General features: G+C 37.1%; 1 protein-coding gene across 1 annotated transcript in view; it reads left to right on the top strand.

The window, feature by feature from the left end:
* The window catches only part of LOC133527086 (protein sidekick-1-like), a 310,716-nt gene extending 291,574 nt beyond the window's left edge, over window positions 1-19,142 (top strand). The window contains exons 5-7 of the mRNA XM_061863979.1: window positions 16,458-16,575; window positions 17,277-17,464; window positions 18,426-19,142. Of these exons, the coding sequence (XP_061719963.1) occupies window positions 16,458-16,575; window positions 17,277-17,464; window positions 18,426-18,535 (416 nt within the window). The 3' untranslated portion in view covers window positions 18,536-19,142. The remainder of the gene's footprint in view (window positions 1-16,457; window positions 16,576-17,276; window positions 17,465-18,425) is intronic.
* Window positions 19,143-19,953: the final 811 nt, after the last annotated feature.

Below are 19,953 nucleotides of genomic sequence, written 5' to 3' on the forward strand. Positions count from 1 at the left end.
AATCAAATGCCTTTGTTTACTCAAATAATAATATGGGTATTGTTTTGTCAGTTGACAGTAAGCTTTCTCACAGAATGACCTTTTGGCCATTTTAGCATAGATAAATATAATATTTAATAATACATTGCTGTATCCTTTTGCCATCAAAGGCGAATTGAGCATTAAATATTTGAAGGGCCCGAATTGAGGGCATCAACGACCCATGTTTTATTAAAATAGAATAAATATAAAGTAAATTGAAGAATTTCAATAGGGAGTAAATTATAATAAACGTATCAGTGATTTTTTAAAAGCGTTTTCTGGGTTTTATTCATTTAAATACAGAGCTCTTATTTAGATAAATGGGTCATGGCTAATTTAATTTCTTAATAGAAGAATAAATCTCATAAAATACCTATTCTAATGGCGAGGTAAATATTTGATCTAACAATGTTAATTGGGTCAAGAAATGCTTGAAAGTCTCCAAGAATTATAATGGTACATGGTACGGTAAAGTGTACCTTTAAGGTGTAAAGGTTCAGTAAGCAGAATTTTTGAAAAATCGAAGCACTTTTTAGATATAATACGGTTGCTAAAAATTTAACTAGCAATTTTGAGGCGTTTCTTATTTATAATTTCATTGATTCGAAACGTGATTTCTTGACTTTCGCTCGAGTGAATCTCTCTAGTCAATTTATTTAGTAGATTCATGTTTTTTGACGTAAACGTGAACAAGTAGGATTTTATTTTAATTGTCTCATAGATACCTATGGATTTCTGAATCTGCTATATGATTTGTTATAACTTTTATACACCGTGTTTTTATTGAATTGCGTTAACTCCGGGGTTTCGGTAAGTACGTTTAAGGAAACTAAATGGCATAGTTAATTTTCAAAAAAAAATATTTTTTTTTGTTTTTTTTTTTACTATTTTTATTTTTATAAAAAGTAACTAAATGTTGCATATAGCGTTGTTGTAACACGGGCATTACATTTAACTCAACCAAACAATTGAAAACTGTGACATATCAATGTCATTTCTAACATCGATCGTCCGAGATAGTACGTACGTTTAGTAGCAAATGTATGAACTCGCACTAAACACTAACTAATAAGTAAGCAGGTCCTAAAGCAAGTGTACACGCTCGTAAGGGCCTTATAATATAAAAATTTATGATTGATTATCTCCGAAATGGAGTTAGTTAGAATATCGGTATCTTTGAGAAAGTTACTTAATTTAAGCTCAGGAATGCACCCTCGAAATTAACGCAAATCAAAAAAAACACGGTGTATAATTGAGCTCACAACTGCAATTTCAGTTTAGAGCGTCGCTGTTGAGAAACGTCCGGCTTGATTAATCCTCCATAAGATTAATACGAAAGCTACTAAAATTATAAAACTATAATCGCACGAAAACTGGGATTCATGTGTTTATTTAGTCACCTGCAACAATTTACGGGGTGAATATATAGGTCATACTGTGTTGAGGGGATATCCTGTTTTGCGGATGCTGAATATGAAACTGTTACTATGATTTTTATAATAAAATATACAAAAATGTAACTGCGCCGACTTATTGCCGCGGTGGCTAGTAGGTAAGTCATGTGATCACTTGGCTGCCCCCCACTGGTACCTCACCCCGCGGTCGCCATGCTGGAGTGGTACGCGACATACTGAGCAAATTTTACTATGGGACCAAACCCGAAATCGCGAAATAAAAATTTACTACCCCATAGAAAATGTCAAGGTCAGACAGCCAAAATGTGTGAAACAGACATTTTTTTCGCGATTTTCGGTTGGTCCCATATTAAAAGTTGCTGAGTATGACTTATATATTCACCTCGTAAATTATTGCAGGTGACTAAATAAACACCCTGTATAATACTTAAAGCTACTTTTAACTTTGTCGAACAAGGCATATTCAATAACGTATAAAATTCGAGCTTAAAAAAAAACCTCTTAAAATTATAAAATACTCGATATACAATTTTCTAACTACCGGAATTCCTAAAATACACATCGCCACCAAATTAATTATAGGTACCTCAAAAACTAGATGAAGAGTTAATTTTCAAACAATAAGCATTTTCTTTTACTTGTTGGTCTATAATTGGCTCATTATTATGCAGAGATTTTCAATATTGCCCACGTATAAATACCTACCTACCCAACTTTTGTTTAAGGTATAGTGTGCATTTTGGCTGTCGGTTGATATAGATAATAACTTAAGTTTTTATCTATATCAACTTTAGTTTCGGAAATATTAAAGCCATTTTAAATATTATTGTACTTAACTTGTGCAATAGCTGTGTTTTAGAAATATGTTCGTTACGGTACTTAAACAAGAGAGCGAGAAGCCCTAATTTAACTTTTCTATTGAATCTGAGATTATAAGTACTAAATTGTAAATACCCTGCGGCGGCGGTATCATGGTCCCATTTTTATCACTTGTCGTGTCAAGCGTCACTTTTGCACTTATATACTTGTTAGAACGTGACAGGCATGATGATAGATGATAAAAAACCGACCATAGTAGCCCTACCTACAGCCTACAGGATATCTATTGGATAAGAAAAAGCTATATTAACTAACTGAATATCGGTTGATATTTTAAAAATAAAAATAATTTAAAAATGCAATCTTATTTTCGTTGACTTTATTGAACGAATTTTTGCTGTGTCTTTTTATCATTTAGTTTTACGTTTCAAAAAGAACAGATAATTAAACGTAATACTACCAAATTTAGATATACAGGACTCTAATTAGCCTTCTTTTTTTGTTTGTGATAAAGAGCTTTTGAAATGTATGCCTTTTGGCATTAAGTTCGCCATTTGTACATTTTTCTTTATGTGTGCAATAAAGTTTAAATAAATAAATAAATAAATAAATAAATGTATTGCATTAGTAATACACTTTGAACACGGATATTTATTTTTACATCGTAAAAAAAGAATTGGCCGGTAAAATGGAATAAAAAATATATTCCTTGAAGAACGCCAAAAATGGAAGTGGCTCTGACATAAACTGACACCTTTGCATTTGTGGCTTTTCTCCATCTTTTCTCCCATAAGTAACTGAATTTTTAACATTATTCTCAAATTCCGAACTGATGCAATCATCCTCTTTTGTATTACAGTAATGTTTACATGACTTCTTTTTTTTATCTTATTTAATAAATTTTTATTCGGTATTACGCTGATATGGAATTTGTCTGGCATTTTAGGATCAATTAAATTATTCAGATCCTTCCGCACCGTCTTTGATCGTTTATTAGTGGCAGCCATTTTGAATCAACCGGGTGTCAAATGCTGCCATGAATTAATAAATAGACTTTGCGAAAACCGAAAAGCAACCTATATTTAATAATAAGCAAGGATACTGTTCTCTGAATACCAAGTGTTTGATAATCTATTCATAAGGTCATCGTTAAGTGCCTGTGCAATATTTCTACAGTCAACACAATTTTTAGCCTTAAGCAGATTAAATAGATTGTTTTGAGGATACGCAGCACGTCCACCATTTTTGTAGAAGTCTAGTGAAAGGCTCCACTTTATCGCTTAGGACGAGATTAGCTTGTATCTTTAAACGAATAACCTGTGAAAGCATCATTATGGCAAGCGACAAAGTGGGACTTTTTGCTCGAAAACGACACGTTTTAAAACGCTGAATTCATTCTACTACTATGCTCAAGTAGATTTAACAAAGATAAATTAGGACCAGCAGCAGTGCTATCGTAATATAAATAACAACCTAGTCCGGAATGCGTGCTTGAAATTTTTTGACGATTATTATAAACGAAGTAGTTCAAGCACGCATTCCGGACTAGGCTGTTGTTTATATTCCTGCACTGCACTTGTGGGATCTAATTTTATTAACATGTGTAAAGATGACTAAGAATATAAACACACTTATTGTAAATAAAATAAATAAATAAATGGGAAGAAACGTTTTTCTAGGAATTTGAGCCAAACTCCTGGCGATAGCACCTATTTCATCACGCTGACATAATATACGACTGACTGTCAATTTTCCAGTCAATAAGTGAGAACAGCGTCAAGATATTTTTACTTCTTATAGTCTGTATCTTTAGGTATTTAAAAAAAGGTAAACAAACAATTTGTAAATTTTCGGGTAGTTTTAATATTTATTGGTTAACCAACCAAATACAAAACCACCTGGATCTGTCACTGAACGACCTGACTTTAAAACCTACATTATTTGATCATGTAATGTTTTCATCTACCCTCAGCTGCCTTAAGGAGCCATTTGAGGGTAGATTTTGTTTACCTTTTTTTAAATACCTAAAGATACAGACTATAGGCTAGCAACAATGTAGATACTTACGGGGTCTTGATAACTTTTCCCTCATGAAGTCACCTTGATAAGGATAATATATCTATAATTATAGACAATTACCTAGCAGAGGGACACAAGATAGAATATAATAAAAAAAATCTGTAATGATGTTACGATTTTTTACTTATTGCAAGTTATGCATATAACGCCATTTAAGTCAATACGTAGGTGCGAGATTATTAAGATCGATTTAAGGAAACAAAGGCAATAACGTTAAATTATACCACCCAGGGTTTCAAACGTAGAACATTCTCAATTTAAATTAAAATAAAACTCATTTACTCATTGAGTTATTATTACTAATAGAGAAGCCATACCATGAAATTGTCACAATCGCAATGTGTACTACGTAAGCGAAATGTTGTAAGCGCCATAAAATGCATGGCCCTTACGCGTTTAGGTCGCGAGATTCACGCTCGGCTTCTATGGTTTGTTTTCAAAATAACAACTATTCATGGTGTCAACAAAATACTGGTTCTCCTTGCCGGTTCCATACGTACTAATAAAAGTTCAATGCATTTTGTTTGTGATACTTATTGTGGTAGTTATTAAAAACCTACAAGCCTATTCTGATGTCTGCGCTGTGGCCCGTTTCCATTCGTCAGGCATCATGTTGCGTTTCGCTCAATTACCCAGCTTGTTATACCTGAAAAATGTATACAATCCGTTCTGAATATTTTCCCGCAAAATATCTTTCTTTATGTCCGCAATTTGTTTCTGTCGTATAGTTTCTAAAGTGGTGATTTTTTAAAGCTTGCTTGCTAAAATCGTTGGACGCAGGTGTAGACTTATTTATCAGATCGAATAAATTGGCCATTGTTTTATGTCATTGAAAATATAATAACAGTGCTGCAGTGCCCGCATCACAGCATCACAAAATTATCACACATACATGCACAAGCTTCACATGGTGCATTTTTTTCTTTTCACTTATTGAATTTCTGTTAGTTAATAAATTTAATTATTTTCATAAAATAATACATATTGTTATAATCACTTCTTCACAAAATTATTTTCTTTGAAATATTTTATTTTTACATTTCTTACATTTCTTTTATTTAATTAATAAGAACTGGCTATATCCAAATTATAAAATTGGCCCACGAATTAGCTCTTTATCTACTTTGATTTAATATTGTAATTTTGTAAATATACGTTTTAATTATAAAAATATTGGTGTTTGTACATAAAATATAAAAAAACAAGGTTATCTTTACTTTAGGAATTAGATCAAAGCAACCTGCCACACTAAAATAATTAATCTGACGTTTTACAGAGATTGGAAAATTTAAACAGAATATTGGCTCTCAGTTTTCAGCCATTTTATACTTCGTGTCTTTCGTGTGTATAGAAATATAGTAAAAATAATATCACATATCTGTGAGGCAGGCGCGCTACACGGTGTCGAAGCCAACTCAGAGGCTTTTAAGACAATTCGATTGCACATTTATTATTACTATGAGCACGCTTTGCATTTTAACCCCACTAATCTAATATCCCGTCTGTCTCTTTCACTCCCCTATTATGGTCGTCAGCGTCACTTTGTATTCCCTCCCTTCCTGATCTGTTGTCTTGTGCATTGCAGATGAGTCCTTAACCCCGGCGACCGAGGCCCCGTCCCGCTCCTCAGGTATCTCTCTAGAACCCTATTTTATTTTTATTTTTTCACGCTTTATTTCTTTGCAATAGATTATTTTCGCTTCTTGCTACTTATGTTATGATTGCGACTTCAACTTTGCACTTCGTTTTGACACAATATACTGAATAGGATCAAAACAGAGAACAGTTTCTCAATGTCATAAATGTTTTAGATTAACGCTTTAGACAAAATATTTTGAGGTGAACACAAAGACTTGCTAAAGATCGGAAACGTCGGAAAACGGATTTGTATTTTAATTGAAACTATTAAAGGATTTCTCACATACCTAAATGTTGTTATGTTGTTATGGTGGAATAATACTGAGTCGTTCACTGGATGAAAACAATGTCGAGTGACTAGCAATCATTACTTTGATTCAGCGACCGTATGAAGTGAACGATCCAGTGTGATTGCACTCACAGTAAGACAGACGAAGGACATCGTTTTTGCAATATTTCCGAGCAAGAAAATCCGTTTAGTTTTCACCTTATCTCATTAGCCCTAAAATCCACCAGTAGGGCTAAGATGATCGGTTTTTTATCATATGTCATCGTGCCTGTCACGTTCTAACAAATATGTAAGTGCGAAAGTGACGCATAACATGATAAGCGATAAAAATGCGACCATGATACCGCCGTAGGGGACAAAGCCCTGTGACACGTGTCTATGGTGACGTCATATGAAATTGCGCTACGTCCAACGGCGTATACTCTAGGACACTAAAAACAGATTACTTGATGTATGTAAAACTTTCATATAAAGGTTCAGTACCCCTAGTGTAAATAAATTCGATTTCCAAACGTGACGTACGCGTTTGCGTTTAGTCTCATTTTGTATTGGATTTCGAAAGAGCGCGCCAAGCGGGACGTTTTGGAACCTCAAAATCCTATACAAAATGACACTTAACGCAAACGCGTTCGTCACGTTATGATGTCGATCACAGTTACACTAGGGGTACTGTTCTCATGAGTATAGTGTATATCTGCCCGTTTCGAACTTTAAGAAATGTCAAATATTAGGTCTAGATACGATATGGATCGGATATTTCAGTGTCAAAAGTGACTTTTTTGTTTGAAGAAACTGAAATATCCGATTCATATCGTATCTTACCTTAAAGTTCGAATCGGGCCGTATGATGAAATCGTTACTGATACCCGACAACGAATCGATACTGATGACCGCAACTTATTGCGGTGAACTCGTTACATTAGTATCATAAGCAACACTTTAATGTTATGTTCTTACTATTAGCTATATTCTGGCCACGCTAGTTTTTCACAGATTTAGCAGTAACCATACATATCCCACCTCCACTTTACAGAAAACCGCAGCCAAATATCACTAGACCTTATCATAGTGTTGTGTTCCTGCCGGTAAGTAAGATTGCCAGAGCTCAATGAGGGTGCGGGTGTTAGGGTCGGCAAACTCTGGAGTTGCAGGCATCCATAGACTACGGAGCTAACCCCGGCCTAACATTGGTTTTTGTTGTTACCGACGTAGTATAAAAAAAAACTTATAGGAGCGCCATACTTGGTGTAGTACTTAGCATGAAACCTTAGCATGGTCCGACTGAACAAGTAGAATAATTTCTCGTGTATGTGTGTGGTGTTCATGAACTGATTGGTTGCTAGGTACATGTAACCATACAAAATATAAATAATTTACTTACATAATTTATACTGTTTGAAGTCAACAACAGTATAAGTAAGAGGTGGCAGTGTCTCACAACTCTCACAGAGTATTTATTTTATTTGGATGTAGGTTAGAAAATATTATCTCTTTGAAAATTAAAAAAAAAAAGTTGTTATTAATTAATTAATAACATGATCATGAAATACTAGATTTTAGTAGCTTTTTCCCATTACGGATAGGATGGTTGTACTTTAAAAAAAAACGCACTTAAGATAATCAAGAACTTAAAGAACTACATAATCGAACGTGTCAACCACGACAGAAAGCCGGCAAAAGTGCGACTTTCATAGACCATCACACGTAGTATATTAATCAAGCAGACGTAGATTGAAATGCAGCATGCATCTCTATGATATTGCGTTTAATATCAAAACAACATTAACTAACTCTAGCCTTTCTCCATAATGGCGTTAGTATGAGCTCATTATACTGATGTGAACTCTCAGCTTCTGGGTGCAAAGCAAACACTGTCTATATTAGACACACCTCTCACAGCCTCCATAATACGTATAACAGCTAATTGGGAAACCACTCTGAACTTTAAATTTATTACGCGATAATACGATACATAGCTAAATTAGTTTTTCAATGACTTACATGTTCTGTTCTTACTCATGTATTATCTTATACATAAATAATCATCAAACATTTGATTAGACTTTCGGTCTACTATTGGAGAGTCAATGTGTGATGATCACAAGCCGTCTTATTATTGCCTATTTAGTAGGTAAATTATCTAAGGACCGATCTAAAAAAAAATCGTCAATCGTCGTCAGTGTATTTTTGGAATGTTTGGATAGCGACTTTACTGCGCGCCTTTGACACGAGCGATGTCGAGCTATCAATTTTCTTTATAAAAGCCTCAATTAAGTAACGAGAGAGACGCATCACGAGTGATTTAACATAGTCGCTATCGAATATTGCCGCGTGAAACACGGTTAGGGTACAGAATAGCAGTTCTAAGCAGATGTCATGTTACAATCAGCGTGAACCACATGGGACGCACGTGCTTTGTAAATGATGTGTCCGCCTCAACCTCTGTCATGCATAACTTAATCCAAATTTCAAAGTATATCAATATCCTACAGCACTTGAGCCCCCTAATCAGCATTCAGATCAGAGCAATACGGCTTATGAATATAAAATATTACTTCTTACAGCCAACCAATAAAAATATCCGTGTAAATTCTTAGTCGATCCAAAAACTTACAAGCGCACGCATTTTTTCTGGAATAGACATAAACTTAAACAGAAAGAAAAACAGTCAGGATAAAAGGCACAGGTACTAAACTTACTAAAATTATTATGACATAGAAGTTTTAACTCAGGATTCTAATTTAAGCTTCATATTTTACAAGCTTTTATTTAAGAGCCCTTAATCCTTGGAGCGTTCTCCGATTTCACGAAATAACGCTCGATAGATGGCGTTGGCGCTCGGTACGCGAGCGCCGGCAACGCGACGCGCGTATCAATGCAGACTAGAATAATCTTGATAGTTTTCAATATAATTTCAAGCAACATTAATTTTAGTGTCATATGATATCATATGGGCACTCTTTATTTTATTGTATATGCACAGTAGTTTTTTTTTTATGTACACTACTACTAAGTGTACAGACTACAGAGTGTACTATAACCCTTGCTCTTTATTCTGTCTCTTTCACACCAATGGAAAATGAAGAAGTTACTAAATGACTGCAGGTATAAATAAAGTATATTAGTGCGATAGAGAGAGACAGTAGTGTTTCGTTGTCGTATCGTAAACGATTGGCATGTTAGCTACGCACCCATGATACCTAGCCAAGAAGCCAATCGATTGCGCATATTAGTGCGATAGAGAGACAGATAGTGTTTCCTTGTCGTATCGTAAACGTTTGGCATGTTGGCTACGCACCCATGCTGCCCAGCCAAGATGCCAATCGTTTGTGCATATTAGTACGAGAGAGAGACAGATAGTGTTTCGTTGTCGTATCGATTGGCATGGTGGCTACGCACCCATGCTGCGTAGTCAAGATGCCAATCGTTTGCGCACATTAGTGCTATAGAGTTTCAGTGTTATTTGAAATCACGTTAGGGTTTGTATTATTATTTTTGACCCGAATGAAGTCCATCCAGGTTCTTATGATGGAGTCAGGAGTTGGTCACCAGAACTCCTAATCTACTCATTATAATTCCATCGTGCTTGGGCTCAAAAGATATGCCCTGACGAACACCATCGATCTAGATGAGGTCCAGGGTCTCATGACGGAGTCAGGAGTTGGTCACCAGAACTCCCCAGAATTCCTAATCTACTCATCATAACTCCATCGAGTTTGGGCTCAATAGATTTACCCTGATGAGCACCATCAATCTAGATGAAGTCCAGGGTCTCATGATGGAGTCAGGAGTAGGTCACTAGAACTCCTAATCTACTCATTATAATTCCATCGTATTCGAGCTCAATAGATTTGCCCTGACGAGTACCATCGATCTAAATGAAGTCCAGGGTCTCATAATGGAGTCAGGAGTTGGTCACCAGAACTCCTAATCTACTCATTATAATTCCATCGTATTTGGGCTCAAAAGATTTGCCCTGACGAGTACCATCGATCTAGATGAAGTCCAGGGTCTCATGATGGAGTCAGGAGTTGGTCACCATAATTCCTAATCTACTCATCATAACTCCATCGTGTTTGGGCTCAATAGATTTGCCCTCACGAGCACCATCGATCTAGATGAAGTCCAGGGTCTCATGATGGAGTCAGGAGTTGGTCACCATAATTCCTAATCTACTCATTATAATTCCATCGTGTTTGGGCTCAAAAGATTTGCCCTGACAAGTACCATCGATCTAGCTGAAGTCCAGGGTCTCATGATGGAGTCAGGAGTTGGTCACCATAATTCCTAATCTACTCATCATAACTCCATCGTGTTTGGGCTCAAAAGATTTGCCCTGACGAGTACCATCGATCTAGATGAAGTCCAGGGTCTCATGATGGAGTCAGGAGTTGGTCACCATAATTCCTAATCTACTCATCATAACTCCATCGTGTTTGGGCTCAATAGATTTTAGGTTTAAGATGTTTATTTCTCAAAAGATTACAAATAATCACTTACTGAGAAATACATATTTCAACTTAACATAACACAAAGGAGAGGGTAATTATGCAACTTTCAAAGCCAATTTGCCCTCACGAGCACCATCAATCTAGATGATGTTCAGGGTCTCATGATGGAGTCAGGAGTTGGTCACTAGAACTCCTAATCTACTCATTATAATTCCATCGTGTTTGGGCTCAAAAGATTTGCCCTGACGAGTACCATCGATCTAGATGAAGTCCAGGGTCTCATGATGGAGTCAGGAGTTGGTCACCAGAACTCCTAATCTACTCATTATAATTCCATCGTGTTTGGGCTCAAAATATTTGCCCTGACGAGTACCATCGATCTAGATGAAGTCCAGGGTCTCATGATGGAGTCAGGAGTTGGTCACCATAATTCCTAATCTACTCATCATAACTCCATCGTGTTTGGGCTCAATAGATTTGCCCTCACGAGCACCATCAATCTAGATGATGTTCAGGGTCTCATGATGGAGTCAGGAGTTGGTCACTAGAACTCTTAATCTACTCATTATAATTCCATCGTGTTTGGGCTCAAAAGATTTGCCCTGACGAGTACCATCGATCTAGATGAAGTCCAGGGTCTCATGATGGAGTCAGGCGTTGGTCACCATAATTCCTAATCTACTCATCATAACTCCATCGTGTTTGGGCTCAATAGATTTGCCCTCACGAGCACCATCAATCTAGATGATGTTCAGGGTCTCATGATGGAGTCAGGAGTTGGTCACTAGAACTCCTAATCTACTCATTATAATTCCATCGTGTTTGGGCTCAAAAGATTTGCCCTGACGAGTACCATCGATCTAGATGAAGTCCAGGGTCTCATGATGGAGTCAGGAGTTGGTCACCAGAACTCGTAATCTATTTATCATAACTCCATCGTGTTTGGGCTCAATAGATTTACTCCGACAAGCACCATCAAATTACCATTATGATGAATAGATTAGGAGTTCTGGTGACCAACTACTGAGTCCATCATGAGACCCTCGACTTAATCTAGATCGATGGTACTCGTCAGGGCAAATCTTTTGAGCCCAAACACGATGGAGTTATGATGAATAGACTAGGAGTTCTGGTGATCAACTCCTGAGTCCATCATGAGACCCTGGACCTGATCTAGATTGATGGTGCTCGTCAGGGCAACTCTATTGAGCCCATACACGATGGAGTTATGATGAGTAGATTAGGAGTTCTGGTGACCAACTCCTGACTCCATCATGAGACCCTGGACCTCATCTAGATCGATGGTGCTCGTCAGGGCAAATCTTTTGAGCCCAAACACGTTGGAATTATAATGAGTAGATTAGGAGTTCTAGTGACCAACTCCTGACTCCATCATGAGACCCTGGACCTCATCTAGATTGAAGGTGCTCATCAGGGCAACTCTGTTGAGCCCAAACACGATGGAATTATAATGAGTAGATTAGGAGTTCTAGTGACCAACTCCTGACTCCATCATGAGACCCTGGGCCTCATCTAGATCGATGGTGTTCATCAGGGCAAATCTATTGAGCCCAAACACGATGGAGTTATGATGAGTAGATTAGGAGTTCTGGTAACCAGCTCCTGACTCCATCATGAGACCCTGGACCTCATCTAGATTGATGGTGCTCGTCAGGGCAACTCTATTGAACTCAAACACGATGGAGTTATGATGAGTAGATTAGGAGTTCTGGTGACCAGCTCCTGACTCCATCATGAGACCCTGGACCTCATCTAGATTGAAGGTGCTCGTCAGGGCAACTCTATTGAGCCCAAACACGATGGAGTTATGATGAGTAGAGTAGGAGTTCTGGTGACCAACTCCTGACTCCATCATGAGACCCTGGACCTCATCTAGATCGATGGTGCTCATCAGGGCAAATCTTTTGAGCCCAAACACGTTGGAATTATAATGAGTAGATTAGGAGTTCTAGTGACCAACTCCTGACTCCATCATGAGACCCTGGACTTTATCTAGATTGATGATGCTCGTCAGGGCAAATCTATTGAGCCCGAACACGATGAGGTTATGATGAGTAGTTTAGGAGTTCTGGTGACCAACTCCTGACTCCATCATGAGACCCTGGGCCTCATCTAGATCGATGGTGTTCATCAGGGCAAATCTATTGAGCCCAAACACGATGGAGTTATGATGAGTAGATTAGGAGTTCTGGTGACCAGCTCCTGACTCCATCATGAGACCCTGGACCTCATCTAGATTGATGGTGCTCGTCAGGGCAACTCTATTGAACCCAAACACGATGGAGTTATGATGAGTAGATTAGGAGTTCTGGTGACCAGCTCCTGACTCCATCATGAGACCCTGGACCTCATCTAGATTGAAGGTGCTCATCAGGGCAACTCTGTTGAGCCCAAACACGATGGAATTATAATGAGTAGATTAGGAGTTCTAGTGACCAACTCCTGACTCCATCATGAGACCCTGGACCTCATCTAGATCGATGGTGTTCGTCAGGGCAAATCTTTTGAGCCCAAACACGATGGGATTATAATTAGTAGATTAGGAGTTCTGGTGACCAACTCCTGACTCCATCATGAGAACTTGGACTTCATCCGGGTCAAAAATAATAATGCAAACCCTAACGTAATTTCAAGTGAAAATGCGTTTTTCAGAAAATCGCAGCCAAATAACACTAGACCTTACTCATAGTGTTGTGTTCCTGCCGGTGAGTAAGGTTGCCAGAGCTCAACGAGGGGCGGGAGGGGGTTAGGGTCGGCAACGCGCATGTAACTCCTCTGGAGTTGCAGGCGTACATATGCGGGCCGTATGCTTGTTTGCCACCGACTTAGTATTAAAAAAAAAGTAACACTGAAAATCCATCAATAAGCGAGTCTGTTAGGCATACTGTAAAAAATGAACTTTTATTAAGATTTTCTAATCGCAGTATATAGCACTTCTCGGAACTCCGTAGCTGATTACGATCGCAACGAATGCCTGACAATCGAGCACAGGTCCGTCCTCTAAGCGCGCTCCGCGCGGACTGCGAGCGGGGCGTCGCTGCTGCGTGATTTATACGTGTTTTAAAAAAATATAAATTTACGGCAATGTAGGTCCCATAGTTACGATTTTTTTTTTATAGGTTAACATAAAGTTACAGTTTGCTATAATATTATTTTTAAAGCAAAATATGCGTACAATTTGCGGAAATAAAATATAATAAAACCCTGTTTTCGCCAAAAAAATGAAGAAAACTCGGAAGGTATTTTATCATTTTTTTCAAATGAATCTTCGATTGTTAATCATTCCAGCCCCTCGTACGAGATATGTTGAATCAAATTGTAGTCATTCATGTACCAAATGATTCTTGTTTATAGCAAAATTGAGAACCGAAACGCCACATCTCACTGCAAAATTTGGAAAAGACTCCCAAAAAACCTCATTAAAAAAGAGGTTTAAAAGAGAAAATGAAAATTTGAACTGTTGGAGCCCCTAGTTTAGGAAACGATTATTTAAGTACGTTATCAGTTTTTGAATAAATACTAATAGTTACGTCGTAATCTTGAATGAAAAAGGAAGCATTTTACAAAATACGCTCGTCTGTAGGAATAAGGACTCTTAAATTGCCCTGTTAGTAGTACCTATGTTAGTGTGGGACAAATCTTGGAAGCAACATTTGACCCACTTCCCGATCTGCTGATCTGATGATAGAGACAAGAGGTGGCCATGGGAACTCTGTGATAAAATAACGCAAACTAATTGTGTTTGGGATTGTTAGAATTGTCTCGATGAGTATTAGTTGGTTGGGGGAAGAAAAGTACAGTCAGCAATAAAAACTTGTACCAAAAATGAGTTTTATTCTTATGTCAATAGTAGGCTACTATTAGCAAACTGTCTGTAAATTGTCAAAGACCAAGTTTTTGGACTAATAGTCAAAGTGGATATTAAAACAATGAAAAATATGAAGAGCTGACAAAAATAATAGATTCACTGCCAGTAATCTATTGTGAATAACCCGATTCAGAAACACTAAGATATTCCTACGAATATCACATAATATTTGGTGAAATTGGAGGTTTACTTGTTACCAACTTTAATTCAGTGAATCTGCGTTTAAATCCGTACAACCACGAATTATCCGCAAACTTACTTGAGAGTTGCTTGCGTGGTACTATTTATCAACTGCAATGTTCCTGCTGCTGGGAAACTGCTGAAAACATTTCGAGCAAAACGTTCTTATGCAACAGTTGGAACTTCGACACACCATCTTTTAATGCATTCGTATGCTTATTCTACTCTAATCTAAACTAGATTACATCTACACATTTTAATGGTTAACTTAAAAAACATAGCAACTACAAGATAAGATTTTTTTTTAGTTTAGAAAGTGCAGTACAATCATTGAACTATTATTATTACGTTTACAACCGCCACAGAGAACCAGTATTTTGCGCCATGCGTTGTTGTTGGTATTGACAATAAATCATAGAAGCGGAACGTGAATCTCGCGACCTAAACGCATAAGCGCCATGAATTTTACGGCGCTTACGACATTTTGGTTGCGTGGTACAGGTTGCGTTTGCGACAATTTAATTTTTTTGGTATGGCTTCTCTATTATAATAACTCAATGAGTAAAATGGGGTTCTATATGATTTTTTTTTGTTTGCTAACAAATTAAGTTATAGGTATACCGAGAGAGCCCTGTAACACGAGAAAATAATTAAAACGTATAATTGTACTTCTCAAACGTTCAAACTATTGTTTACCAACTTTGAAAAATTAGGAAGGTTTTTTAGACTTGCCTTGCCTCTACAAGCTCTGCCGCGGTACTGAGATCGCGAGCGAGCGTATCGGTGATATTCGAGTTGTTTTCAATAAAATGCTAAAAAATTATAGTAGAATTTGATAAACATAAATGCATACCGACAGTATAAGCAAATGTTGCAGATTACTTAAGTATGAAAATAACTTCGGTATGAAATAGATTTTCATAGGAATTGACACTTGTTTTGAAGAGAAAATTGAACTCAAATTACTTTGATTTTCTCTTTCTTAAAGGCATGGAGGAAAAATATCGTATCGTATTCCTAAACTACAGGATATTATGAATACAAAACATTCACCTATAGCAGAGTAAACTTTACAAAATTTACAAATAAGAGCACAAAATTCAGTGCTTCACGAGGTTTTTCGCAAACAACCATCGGAAAATAATGATTACTAATTAAATAAGTCCTTTTTCTAATATTTCACATCGTATTCCTAAATATAAGAAGACGCGTTTACTGGAACAAGTACTCTTTGTTTCTAATAATGAGCATAAAGTTCTTAATTTCATCGAGGAATATTACCAATTTTACAATATTTCGACTTTTCTTGTGAGAACGCTCTTAAGTGAGCCGGATAAAAAATATTCATGTTTAGTAAACTCCAGTAGGTAGTTAGAAGATAAACTATGATAACGTACATGTACTACACTATCTCTCTTTACTAGTAGCTTAAGTCTCAAACTCATAACCAATCTATTCACATGAAGCTTCATAACCGTAGCAAACCTACATACAAAATCTGGAACAGAGATTTCAACTCGAACGCTCGCAAAGCGGCTATAGATTAGACCAAACGCCACCCAATTTTGTGGGTCATAAAGTGCATTTTACGTTGCAGCATTACTCTGCATCATTCTACTTCAAGCTAAATTAGACTGAGACTTGTGAGAAATAAGGTTGGTTTTCTGTTGTTGCAGCGGCCGCAGCCTCCATCTGGGGTTCTCAGGACGTGTATGTGAAGAAAGGAAGCACAATATCTCTGACTTGTTCTGTGAACGTGCACTCTTCGCCACCGTCGAGCGCGTCTGTGCTCTGGTAAGATATAATTTGTAACTGTTCAAGGAAAATATATCCTAACATTGTGTGCTTAACGTCGTTTCTCGTTTGAACAGTGGATTTTTATGGTTGCGTAACGTGCAGAGGGATGGAGGGACTTATCGGGTGTCGATTTTAGATTCAGACTCTTGATGTGTTTGTGCTGACCTTGCTGGGAGGATTTATGTAATGAGAATATAATTCTCTACTTAGAATAATAGCAGTATTTTACTGCAGTCGTATTACGAGTAATAAATTGAATTGAATGTTTAGGCGTTTCACAACAAAATTAGGGAATCCATGTGGAATTCATATACATAGTTAATAAACTTGAAATACTTATTAAAAAAAAACAGTTGGATAAAAACTGGATAATGTTACAAGATACGTATTTTACAAGTCATTTCATAACTTATTTAGGTACCCTGTCTTTATTGTCCTGTATGTCTAAGTTAAAGCAAATAGAATTGATACAAAAATGTATCTAACGAAATCTACGTTTTAGTTGCCTTTAGCTACACCTACACAGCCGCTCCTCGATAATTTAACAATATACCTACACCTACATTAATAATATGGCGTCTACTTGGTAAAGTCTTACAAAATAATGAGTATGAAATAATTGTACCTATAAATATATCATCATCATAAATCATCGTCTAGGTAGGTATGTAATCATGTGTATTAACCCAATCCCCCAGGTATCACGGCAACTCCGTGGTCGACTTCGACTCTCCCCGCGGCGGCATCAGCCTCGAGACGGAGAAAACGGAAGGCGGCACCACCAGCAAACTGCTGGTGACCAAAGCGGCCCTGACCGACTCTGGAAATTACACGTGCGTGCCTAACAATGCGCACCCGGCCTCCGTGTCCGTGCACGTGCTCAATGGTAAGTTCTAGGCTATGTAGCCTCTGTTGTAAACCATACTGAAATTCAAGTGCTATGACACAATTACCTAATGCTCTCCGATACAGGATGTTAGATTCGGACTTTTGAAGGAATGGTGCCTCCGCTGTTTTGCGCGGGTGAAGGGTAGCTTATTGATAAATAGTAGGCACTCGCCGGCGTGTATTCGCTCAGTGCATTCGTTCATGACAGCGGAGGCACTCAGACTCTTGCCTGCAAATTCTTGATGACTAATGGATGACTCACGCTAGGACGGTCCGGGTCCGGGCCGAGGCGTCCTACTTCAGTTTTATATAGGCAGCATCACGTGGTAATCGACTACCAGTCGTAGAAAACGACACGTCACAAGCCTCGGCCGGGACTCAGACCGTAATAACGTCAGTCATCCATAAAGCAATCCTGACCGCCTTGGAAAAGTACATGTGCGTGCCTAACAACGCGCACCCGGCAGAGGCATAAAACACTGTCAAATAGTAAAAAAATTACCAAATAATATATTAAGATCTAAAATTTAAGTGTGAATATTGAACCAAATTAAGCGAACTATAGAATGATAGATTTGGACTAGAGGAACAGGCTTTAATTTTGCCGGGACAGACTAATGAGTGCACCACCACAAAACTTATAATGCTCGCACTCCACCTTCGTATCCGTGCACGTGCACAATGCTGAGTTCTAATGGAGGCAGATCACCCGTACCAGATGTTAAATAGATTATATAATCTATTATATAAAATCCAAGTGTCACTCATAACTACATTAAGCCAAGGCACTTTAAAGATTATGTAGTAGATTTGGACTTGATGATTAGGCTCTTGCCGTGGTAGACTGAGAGGAGTACCACCAAAAAGCTGTTAACGAAAGCAGTAGCGAGCGATTAGGATGTAGGGAAACTACGATATGACACGATCAGCTTTTACTCAAATTCTTTTGTTTCTGACAGGCGAGCACCCTGCTGCCATGCAAACGAGCAACAGAGCGTCGTCCTACCTCACTGCGCAGTTGAGCTGCGCGGCAGTCACCTATCTGCTCTCTTCTATGGCTTGCAGATGATCAGCTTAACCGATACGTTAGAAACGGACGGAGCTTATTCTTCGGCTTCGATTGCGGGATTCGTTAATTTTAAAATTTAATTGGCTTTTGGAAATTCAACTTTAATAATTGTATTTTATTTTATTCCAGTTGCAATTTCACCTACCAATGTTTATAATATGAATGTTTTGAAGTATTAAATGTTGTTAAACTTTGGCGTTTTAAACCCATGTTTAAACATTTAAACCGGGTCTATTGCGAAATATGTTCTGGAAATGTTTTTAAAATTTAATATAATTATATACTACCTTAACTTCGTTAATGAAAGCGACGTCAAATGTATCGTTTCCGAGAGGTAAAAGCTCCACTTATGTGAAAACTTTAATGTTGTTAATATAGGCTTAATTAACATTAGACATTACTCAAACCGTTAGGAGATTGTTATAAAATACGTAATTGTAAGAACTACTTTAAGTAAGCAAGAAAACAGTATTTGATAATTGACTATGAACATACGTTCAATGATGTAAGTTTGATGTTATTCCACTAATAATATTTTGAAGGAATTGCCTGAAAATAAATCGTACATACAATTATGAATTATATTTAAGACAGTGACAATTGAGTTGTATTACCTACAATTAATTTTTATGCCTCCTTATTAAATATTTAACTATCGTTTTTTGTAATAATATTTCGAATATCCTACCACGAATATATTTGTAAAATTCTGAACCATCGAATTTCTCAAATAATTAGACTATTTTAATAGGAAAATTTTATTTAGAATGTCGCATTATGGAATTTTGATATTCCAGCGATTTGTAAACAAAGAATTGAAGGTAAGATAAATTCAACTTTGAAGGTTCAGGAAATTATAGGGTTTGAGATTTAAATCAGATAATAAACAATGGACATCAAGTTATCCTCCCGGGACTTCCAGGAAGTTTTTAAACTCATATTTTTTAATTTATCAGAAATGTCTGCGACGTTTTCATTAAGCATTAATCTGTAGTAATCAATTCGTTAATTCGACACCGTTTATATATTTTCAACATTAAAGGGTTATCAAATCAATTATCCTTGTAGATAAATCCCGAATTCCGAGGCGACCGTATTCTCATTTGAGTAGATTATTGCGAAAGGCTTTTATTGAAAAAAGTAGTCGTTAAATATGTCGATTTAAACTTCCATAAACAATATATATATATTGTTTTTAGTATAAGAGGTTTTCAATGCGTTTGTTTTTGTATTACTTTAGACATCCGTACCCCTAGTGTAACTTTGATCGACATCATAACGTGACGAACGCGTTTGCGTTAAGTCTCATTTTGTATAGGATTTTGAGGTTCCAAAACGTCCCGCTTGGCGCGCTCTTCCTAAATCCAATACAAAATGAGACTAAACGCAAACGCGTACGTCAAGTTTCAAAATCGAAT

The sequence above is a fragment of the Cydia pomonella genome, chromosome 17 (genome assembly GCF_033807575.1).
Source record: "Cydia pomonella isolate Wapato2018A chromosome 17, ilCydPomo1, whole genome shotgun sequence".
Lineage (NCBI taxonomy): Eukaryota > Metazoa > Arthropoda > Insecta > Lepidoptera > Tortricidae > Cydia > Cydia pomonella.